The sequence below is a fragment of the Budorcas taxicolor genome, chromosome 19 (assembly GCF_023091745.1).
Source record: "Budorcas taxicolor isolate Tak-1 chromosome 19, Takin1.1, whole genome shotgun sequence".
NCBI lineage: Eukaryota > Metazoa > Chordata > Mammalia > Artiodactyla > Bovidae > Budorcas > Budorcas taxicolor.
This window is the reverse complement of record NC_068928.1, coordinates 47,835,855-47,846,025: the sequence shown is the minus strand read 5'-3', so window position 1 is coordinate 47,846,025 and position 10,171 is coordinate 47,835,855. Positions and strand designations below refer to the sequence as shown.

At 55.2% G+C, this 10,171-nt stretch overlaps 1 protein-coding gene across 1 annotated transcript; it reads left to right on the top strand.

Annotated features, from left to right (window-relative positions):
* The first annotated feature begins 2,200 nt into the window (after nucleotides 1–2,200).
* On the top strand, nucleotides 2,201–8,481 carry LOC128065009 (intercellular adhesion molecule 2-like). Its single transcript, XM_052658071.1, has 5 exons — nucleotides 2,201–2,275; nucleotides 3,277–3,553; nucleotides 5,031–5,288; nucleotides 6,541–6,861; nucleotides 7,511–8,481. Exons 2-5 carry the CDS (start codon nucleotides 3,493–3,495, stop codon nucleotides 7,624–7,626), a joined length of 756 nt encoding a protein of 251 aa, XP_052514031.1. The 5' UTR covers nucleotides 2,201–2,275; nucleotides 3,277–3,492; the 3' UTR covers nucleotides 7,627–8,481.
* The last annotated feature ends 1,690 nt before the right edge of the window (nucleotides 8,482–10,171 follow it).

Genomic DNA, 10,171 nt, shown 5'->3' with positions numbered 1-10,171 from the left:
ATTACAACAACTCAATTTAAACTCTGTGCTGAGGATTATATAACAACAATGTATCCTGCTTGAGGGCAGTTTTTCCTTCCTGAAACCCTTCGGGCTAATCCTGTTATCTTAAAATGTAAATTATGGGAGTGGGTCTAGCAAGATCTTTTCATTTGATTTATTGTAATAATTAACTTAAAAAGTCTATAACTCCCTTGCTAACACTAGCGAGGGGGGCCCTCCCCATTCCCTTCTGATGTCTACGTCAGAAGCTTTCTCTGTGCTTTTCATACTTGAATAAAACCCTGCTACACAAAAGCTCTTGAGGGATCAAGCCTGGTCTCTGGTCCCTAAGCTAAATCTTTGGAGATGACGAGTCTGACACCCTTCACTGTAAGCTATCAGTAGTCTGGGGGGAGAAGCACCCTCACCATGACTACCCTCTTCCTCAGTGGACCCCAAGGAAGAAAAGGTAAGGGGACAGAACCTTGTCTGTGGTGATGATAATAAGACCACCCCCCACCGCCCCAGGGCACGGGGCCCTTCCAGCATTCCGATCTATCCCTTGGCCTAGGCCCTGCTGACCACCCACCCGGTCCCTACCTGAAGCCAGCACACATCTGCACACACGGTTCCCATGGCACTGGTGGGTGGGGGTGGGGGCATGGCTCTGCTGAGATGGAGAAGAGAAAAGAGATCCCCCAAGAGAGTTCCTGGGGTGGCGTCAGCAATTTCACCCACAGGTCTCCCCACACCACCCCTGGCCCCCTGGCTACCTCTTTCAACCCCAGGGCAAGGCCCTGACAGCCCCCAGACCCCCAGCCTCACTGAAGCTCCCCTTTTCTCAGATGCTGGATGGTGGTGCTGAGCCTAAGTCGAGTCCTGCACGCGGGGCTGGTGTAGGGGAGGGAAGGAGAGGGCCTGGCCAGGGGAACCGGGGGCCCAGGGAGGCGTTGGGCAGGGCGGCTAGTGGTGGTGGAAAACCAGAGGGCCTCCTCCTGGCGTCGCGCCTCCTCCTCCTGTTGACCCTCCAGGGAGGCCTGGGCTTTGTGCAAATGAAAGGGGACACAGCGTCAGACTCTCCCTGCCCCTGGTCCTGTCTGTACACTGCTCAGTCGCTCAGTCGTGCCCAACTCTTTGCAACCCCGTGGACTGGAGCCCGCCATGCTTATCTATCCAGGGATTCTCGAGGCAAGAGTATGGAATGGGTTGCCATTCCCTCCTCTGGGGGTCTTCCTGCCCCGTGATCGAACCCCAGCCTCCTGCATCTCCTGCTTTGGCAGGTGGACTCTCTACCACTCGGCCACCAGGAAAGCCCTGTCTTGGTCCCAGATGCATACTCATTTGTGTCTTTCCTAAGCCAGGACTTTCAGTGGCAGGCGCTGAGGGGCAGGCCTGTGAGAGCCAAACCTCTGCTTGTGGGTGAGCCCAGCTGGCTGTTTAGCACCAGCTCTGAAACTCTGCCTCTTGGTACAAAGCTACTCTGCCAGAGGAGGATGTTTTTAATTGTTAGGTGAAGTGGCAGCTGTGAAAAGATCTCAAAACACAATTGTTCTTAGTTGTAAGTAGAAGTGTTTGGTGGTTGGGCATGTCATATACAGGGAAGACCCTGCTCCCTGATGTTGACAAGCCTCCTGCAGGGGTTCAGTGGGCAGCTCATCCTGGATCTGTCTCCTTCATTCAAGGCCCCCAGGAGCACAGAAACCACACATCAAAAAAAAAAAACAAAGTGCAGAGGGAATTCCCTGCTGGTCCAGTCATGAGTAGCAGTTTCACTGCTGTGACCCGAGCTTAATTCCTGGTTGAGGAACTAAGATCCCCAACCAGGGGATATTCAGCTTGTGTGGCCTCAACTGTCTTGGTCCCTTGAATGCATGCGTGCATGCTCAGTCATGTCTGACTATTTGAGACCCCAGGCACTATACCCCGCCAGACTCCTCTGCCCTTGGGATTTCCCAGGCAAGAACACTGGAGTGGGGTGTCATTTCATTCTACAGGGGATCTTCCTCACTCAGGAATTGGCTCCCACATTGGCAGGCAGATTCTTATACAATGAGCCACCTGGGAAGACCGGTATTTATTTACCAGGGTTTAAAACAAGAGGTAATAAACAGAAAGTGATGTTAGTATGAGGTCAGAGCTGAGACAGGAAGCACGTGACTTCTGAGAAGGGAAATCAGTCAAAAACCAGGCAACACTTGTTGAACCAGCAGCAGCCCAGGGAACAACGGCTGCTGGAAGCTGGACCTCGACCACCGTGTTTCCCAATCACGGCAGCTCCCGTTAGCTGATACAGGTAAGGTGATGCTCCCTGCTTGCCTCTTGGCAGAGTGGAAAGGGCTTGGGATAGATTGTCAATCAACACTTGAGTTCTTGTTCTTTCTCTCCCTGTCTCCCCATAAGCCCACAGGCTGGAGTTGCTACAAAATTTCCTCCGGCTCCTTGGTCATTGCATGAGGAGTTCACGTCAGCCATCTCTCTGAGTCCAACAGCCTATTGCTTGGTGGTTATTTCCTGTTTTTGTCCTTTCTCTTTCTCTCCTGCTCTGTCAACCACACCACCCTCTTAGAAGCCTGGGGCTGCCTTCCCGCCATAGCCCACCTGTGTCCAGGTCATCTGGACTGAGCTCAGAGCTGATGCTTAGGGGACAAATATAGTCCCCAGCCTCTTCCCCAAGGTTCCTGATGAATCCCATTCAGTGAAATCCTACCTGGTTAGAGGGGACTTTCCTGTCCTGTGGCTCATACTTCCAAGGAGCCTCTTCTTTCTAGATATGTAGGAGTTTCTCTTTTCCCTTTGTATTCTTTTTGTAAAATTTAATATGTGACACATACTGAACACTTATATGTAACATGCATGTGCACTGCACAGTGAGATAACCTAACGATCAGCCCGGAACCCAGCACTCAAGGATGAACTACCACCAAACCTTCCATCTACCTACCGTGCCACTCACCTCCACCCAGACATAAATAACCAGCCTCCGAAAGTCTTTTGTTATTGTTCTCTTGATTCTTTCTTTAATTTAGTGCTCACCCACAATGGGGGTGGGGGGCAGAGGACATAGGAGAATGTCCAGCTAACTCCTCCCTTACCCTCTTTCCAACGTGGAAAGTCCCTTCCTTGTTGACACCAATAAAGTGTCCTGTGGGAGTTGGGGCTCCGCAGATTTGGGGCTCCGTGTGCAAACATCACACACACATGAGCCCCGGGTGCCCACTCCACCCCACACAGGACCGTGCCAGGAGGACTAATTATGTCCCCCTTATCAGCTGACTCCTGGCTTCCTCTGCCCAGCTTCTTACAGACATGTTGCCCTGGGAGCTGGGCTTCCACGTGACCTCCCCAAGACCACTCAGATAATGAGAGGAAATATGGTCATCAGCTTACAGAAGGCTGGGGGTTCCGGACTACAGCTGCAAGTCCTCCTCCGCCGCCCGCCTGACCAGAGCCCTTCACCTCTCGGCAGGCAGTCCTCAGCTGTTCCCTGTGAGCCTGCGGACACCACCTGAGATGTCCCTTTTTGGTGGCTGGGGAATGCTCGCAGCCTTTCTTGCCCTGCTCTGCTGCCGAGGTGAGCCTGGGGGTCCAGACTGGGTGTGTGCCAGCCAGAGGTTAGGGTGCCTGTTCCCCTGGTGTCGTGTGGAGAAGGGGGTCCGGGTCCCGAAGTCACTGAGGCTTTGAGCACAGCGGCTGCCCGCCACGGGTGTGGGATGCTATGCAAGCCTGGTGTCCCCAGGACCCCATGACCCCGGGGCAGCAGATGAGGGACCTGGCCTTCACACTTTGGGTTGAACAGGCCCCATAGCTTCAGGGTGTGTGGATGTGGCAGGTCGTGGAGACTGATGGGAGACCAAGGAGGCTGGGGCTCAAGGGAAAGTGAGGGCACGTCCCAGCCGGTCTTCAGAGGTGGCCCAGTGGACAGCAGAGGTCAGTGGAGGGCATCGTCTTCTGCTGACCATCAAAGTGCAAACGAAGCCCCTTCTGAGTGGTCCACGGGACGGTGAAGGAGAATGCTTTTAGGTGTGAGCACTCTGTTTTGGAAAACCTGTCAGATGCCTTCCTGACAACCATGCAGGAAAGGGATTACTAGCCCATTTGACAGATGGAGAAACTGAGGCTCAGAAAAGGAAAGCACTTTGCCCAAGGCCACAGAGCTGGCAAACTTGGGATTCAAAGGCAGCTCTCTATCTCCCTAGAGAACCTTTCTCTTTCCCCAGCTGAGGGCTAGGTGGGGGCGGGTGGGTGTGGTGGGAACACAGGGCACAGCCCTGGCCCAGCTGGCCAAGATCAGTTCAGATTCCTGGCCTTCTTCCTTCTTCATGGGCTCCAGCCGTCCTGGTGTCTTCTCCGCCAGGGTCTTGGTGCTGCTGTTTTTCTGCCCTCTGCAGACACCTGGCAGTCAAGCTCCCCCCATTTCCTTCCTCTTTCCTCAGATGTCAGTGTTTCCATGAAACCTGTCCTGAGCACAGTAGTTAACGAGGCAGCCCCACCCCACTCCCTGTTTCCTTGCTTGGGCACTTCCCACCAATTGGCAGCCTGGCTAGTTCGCTTGCTGGTTACTCAGTGTCCTTCGCGGCAGTGCGAGCTCCACAAGGGCGAGCTTTGAACTTCTTCCGTCTCTGAGGGCTCCCCAGAGCCTAGAACCATGCCTGCCACACAGCCGGTGTTCTACAGGGATTTGCAGAAGAGAGGGAAGGAGTGGGGAGGAGCCGAACTCACGGACACGGGGCCTGAGAGGACACGCTCCACCTCCAGTTCAGGGAGGCTTTAGCAGAGGAGGGGTCATTAGGGCTGGGGGCGAGTTCGAATATAATCTCCATGGGGATAGAAGATGTGCATGAGGAAGACTCACCTGGAGGAGACAAGCTGGAAGCGCAGTCAGGGGCAGGGAGACAGCTAGGCACATCCCTCTTGGTCTAGACCAGAGGCAGAAATGTCTGAACGGAGGGAGGAGCAGAAGGGACCCGTTGATGAGACTGCGCATCGTGGGCAGCCCCGCCGGGCAGGGCAGCGGGGGAGTCTTGTGAGAGTGTTTTCTGTCCTTCCAGGGTCTGGTGTGAAGGCGTTCGAGGGGCCAGAGCATCTGATGGTGGGGTCTGGAGAGTTTCAGTTCATTAATTGTACTGCCAGTTGCACGGACCCCAAGAACATTGTTCTGGAGACGCACCTAAGCAAGACTCTCTTGGAGAGCCAGGCTCAGTGGAAGCTATTCAAGGTCTACAACATCTCCAAGGATGAGAAGCTCCTGTGCAGTTTCACCTGCGGCGGCAAGCAGGAGACGAAAGTTTTCATTGTCACCGTGTTCTGTGAGTGTCGCCCACGGGCCCTGTTCCTCGAGGCCGGCACCTGGGTCTGCAAACCCACACAGGGCTGCTCTGTCACTGCTCCTGGGCATTGTCCTATGGTCCCCACCTCCCTGGGCTCCTGGATCCAGGCCACAGGCTCAGAATCTGCTCACACCCTCCCCTGGCCTCCTCGAACCCTGCGAGCAACCAGGATTTTGAGATTTGCTCAGAGGCAGACAATCCAAGCAAGCTTTAGACAAATGTAAAAGTCATTTCCACAGTCCCCTCCCAGCTGGGGAGCACCCCCATCACCAGAACACCCCAGATCCCATGACAAGCAACAGGGACCCCATCAGGAGGGCTGGCACACCACCACTGACCCATTCACCTCCTGGAGAGAAGGTCGAGGTTTTATATCCCCCTGAGGGCCCTTTCCAAATGTGTAACCATCACACACACACACACCTGCCCACTGGCCACAGAAACCATGGAGAGACCGGGGTTCTCCCAGAAGCTCGGCACCCAGGGTATCACCCGGAACAGTCATCAGTGGATCAAATGAGTGTAAAGATGTCCAAAATCTACATATTACCCTGGGGTAATGGGGGCTAGGTATTCTAGTTCAAATATGAACCCAGACAGATGTCCTGGTGGTCCAGTGGCTGAGACTCAGCACTCCCAATGCAGGGGACCCGGGTTTGATCCCTGGTCAGGGAACTAGATCCCACATAGCACAACTAGGACCTGGCACAACCAAAGAAATCAATCTTTTTTTTTTTTAAAGGAAACTCAGGGAACCATGGAGTTTAATGGCTAAGGGATACAGATAGTTTTAAACCTGATCCTGAAAACCAAGGCAGGTCTGACTCTGGCCCCCGCCCCTGAAGACCCTCACATTTCATGGCCCATTTCCAGTGAGCACTCCCTGCTAAGTCTCTCTCAACAAAACTATCCAACTGTTGAATTTTTGAAATTTCCATTGAATTTATGGAGAAGAGAGAGACACAGCCAAAACTTTTATCTTTCTAGTTGACTGAACTGATTCTGAAAATTTTCTTTGTAGACACCAGGGCACCTCCTTTCTTGTCCATTGCACAAGTCATCAGGTCCCTGAAACTACCTCCCAGACATCATTCACCCTGAACTTCTTCCTCCTTCCTGCCCCAGCCGACTTCCTGAGAACACCGTGGTCACAGAGGATGGTCTGGGCTGGGTGGGGCCTGCCAGAGCAGCATCTCCATCCTGAGCAGACCTCCCTCCCACTTTCCTGCAGACCCTCCAAAGCAAGTGCTGCTGACGCTGTGGCCCACCTCAGTAGCCGCAGGGACACTGTTCACCATCGAGTGCAGGGTCCCCGCCGTGGCGCCCCTCGAAGGCCTCACTGTCACCCTGCTCCGTGGTACTGAGATCTTGTACAATCACACCTTTGTGGGGACAGCACCTTCCCCCCAAGATGCCATGGTCAGCCGTAACACCACAGCTCACAGGGAAGATGGCCACCATAACTTCTCGTGCGAGGCCCAAATGGACCTGCGCTCTCGCGGCGGTGGCCTCGTCCACAGAATCTCAGATCCCCAGAGGCTTGAAGTCAAAGGTGAGGGGGAGCCCACAGATCAGGAGGGGGGACATTCACTTTCAGCCCTCAGAGGAAGAAAACGCCTTTGCCCCGCTCTCTGCCAGCTCAGGGGAGGCACTCGGGGAAATGACACTTGGTCCCCGGGGTTCCCTGGAGCTCCTGGCGAGTTCCTAGCTTGGACCCTGACTAGTTGCTTGGTCATGAGTGAGCTGGGTGACCTTAACCAAGTCAAGCTCGTCTCTCTGGCCTTGACCCCTCTCTGCAATGATAAATTTGACCGGACTGACCCCGAAGGTCCCCAGGAGTCCTGCTTCTGTGACCCTAGGTGGTCAAGATCCTCTTCGTCTTCAGAGAGTTTGGCCAAAGCTCCCTCATCTCTGCCCAGGGAGGGGCTTGGCCGGACCTCGCCACAGAGCAGACCATGAGGTCTGGCAGTGCATGGCAAGGGCACCATCTGAGTCCATCTGCCCTCATGGTCTCACAGAGGCCGGCTGGTGGCCCGGACCCCGGTCCTCCTTCCCTCCAGTGATAACACCATTTGGCACTCATCCCTGCAATGCCGGCTGCCCAGGGGTGGGTGGCTGGGTGACGGGTAGACAGCTGCCCCTCTGGAGCCTGGCACCTGGGACCAGAGGACTTCTGTGACCTCTAGCCCTTCCCTCCCCAGAGCCCGAGCCCAACACCCAGATGGTGGCCCTCATCACCACTGTGACAGTGCTGCTGCTCATGGTTGTGACTCTCGTCCTCCTGTACCGGTACCGACAGCAGACACGTAACACCTGAGTGCAAGCCGCTTAGAAGAGGCTGATAGGGAGCCACCGCGCACAGCCCCCGTGAGCGGCGCGGCCACTGTCATGGCGGCCACTGAACTCAGTGTGGCTCCTTAGGCTGCGGTCCAGGCCTGGGGAGGGACCATGTGAAGCAGCCTCAATACAAACACCTGTTCTTAAGCCCGTGCCTTCGTGTCTCCTCCTGGGAATGGCCAGGAGGGAGGCCACCAGGCCTGGCTGAACTTCTGTCTCCAAATGTCTCCTCAGCCTCCCTCCGCACTCTCCCTCAGAGGCCTTCCTGAGCCCCAGCAAACCCAGACCCTGGTGTGCCCCCAGGCCGACCCGCCCGGGCACCCGGCACCCAGCCTCAAGGGACCCTGAGTGACTCCTTCCTCCTGAGGGAGGGTGGGGAGACCCGCCCTGGCCCAGAGGGGCAGAGAGACACTCTGTTCCCACGTGGCCCTCCAGGAAGGACATGGCTCTGACTGCTCTCTTCTGCCAAGAGAGCCAGCATCCAGGGGTGAGTGTGGGGGCCCCAGTGGCTAGGCTCCAGGAACCTCCCCGCCAGGCCTCCCCCGCCACTCAGGGCCTTCCGAGAGCCATGGAAACGAAAGCCATCCTCGCCTCTTACCTCCAGTTCTGTTATTGGGCCAAATGGAGACCCTGCAGCCCTGGTCATCCAGAGAGAGGGGAAGGGGAGGAGGTCGAGGGAGGGCTCCATCTCCCAGGCCTCTGCCAGCCAGGCAGCGAGCAATGGGATAGGGGTGGCTTTTCATGTGGCTTCTGGGGCCTGGATGGGGCTCTAAGGATCAGAGATCAGAGATCAGGTTTGTTCACGGTCTCCATCTGGTGGACATGGGACTCATTCACCCCGGGGACAGGGACAGGGTCTGGTTGGGGATGGCGGGGCGGGGGGTGGGGGGGGGGGGGCGGTAAGAAATGTTTCCAGGTGTTGAAAGGGATTGTTAGGCACAAGAGGGTCACGGGGGCTCCAGGGCTGTTTGCAGCTTCATGATGAAGCTGGGGAGGGTTCCAGTGTTGATGTCTGTTCTTATATCATGAGGCTCTCAGCATCATAGTAATGAGATTTAATTCCTAGACAGGTTGATAAGAAGTCTGCGGTCCCCAAGGAGGAGAAAGGGGTCTGGAATTCTCAAGGAGGAGGAAAGAACGAACATCTTCTTTTCTCTCCATTCCTTAGCCTTCCACACATGGTATTGGTGGTATAACCGCTAAGTCGTGTCCGACTCTTGTGACCCCATGGACTGTAGCCCGCCAGGCTCCTCTGTCCCTGAGATTCTCCAGGCAAGAAGCAAGAATACTGGAATCGGTTGCCATTTCCTTCTCCAGGGGATCTTTCTGACCCAAGAATTGAACCTAGGTCTCCTGCATTGCAGGGAGATTCTTTCCCTACTGAGCTATAAGGGAAGTCCTTAGTCACATAAAATGCTTTTTTCTTTAAGCCCAGGAACTGATGATTACAACAAACAACTCAGTTTAAACTCTGTGCTGAGGATTATATAACAACAAGGTAACCTGCTTGAGGGCAGCGGGCTAATTCTGTTATCTTAAAATGTAAAATATGGGAGTGGGTCTACCAAGATCTTTAAAACCTAAAGACATTCTTTTGATTTATTGTAATAACTAACTTAAAAAGTCTATAACTCCCTTGCTAACACTAGCGAGGGGGGCACTCCCCATTCCCTTCTGATGTCTACGTCAGAAGCTTTCTCTGTGCTTTTCATACTTGAATAAAACCCTCTTACACAAAAGCTCTTGAGGGATCAAGCTTGGTCTCCGGTCCCTAAGCTAAATCTTCTTAGGAGATGACAAGTCTGACACCCTTCACTGTAAGCTATCAGTAGTCTGGGGGGAGAAGCACCCTCACCGTGACTACCCCCTGCCTCAGTGGACCCCAAGGAAGAAAAGTTAAGGGGACAGAACCTTGTCTGTGGTGATGATAATAAGACCACCCCTCACCGCCCCACGGCACGGGGCCCTTCCAACATTCCGATCTATCCCTTGGCCTAGGCCCTGCTGACCACCCACCCAGTCCCTATCTGAAGCCGGGCATACATCTGCACCCACAGTTCCCATGGCACTGGTGGGTGGGGGTGGGGGCACGGCTCTGCTGAGATGGAGAAGAGAAAAGAGATCCCCCAAGAGAGTTCCTGGGGTGGCGTCAGCAATTTCACCCACAGGTCTCCCCACCCCTGGCCCCCTGGCTACCTCTTTCCACCCCAGGGCAAGGCCCTGACAGCCCCCAGACCCTCAGCCTCACTGAAGCTCCCCTTTTCTCAGATGCTGGATGGTGGTGCTGAGCCTGAGTCGAGTTCCGCAAGCAGGGCTGGTGTAGGGGAGGGGAAGAAGAGGGCCTGGCCAGGGGAGCCGGGGGCCCAGGGAGGCGTCAGGCAGGGCAGCTACTGGTGGTGGAAAACTGGGGGGCCAGGGCAGGCGTCGGGCAGGGCAGCTAGTGGTGGTGGCAAACCAGAGGGCCTCCTCCTGGGGTCGCGCCTCCTCCTCCTGTTGACCCTCCAGGGAGGCCTGGGCTTTGTGCA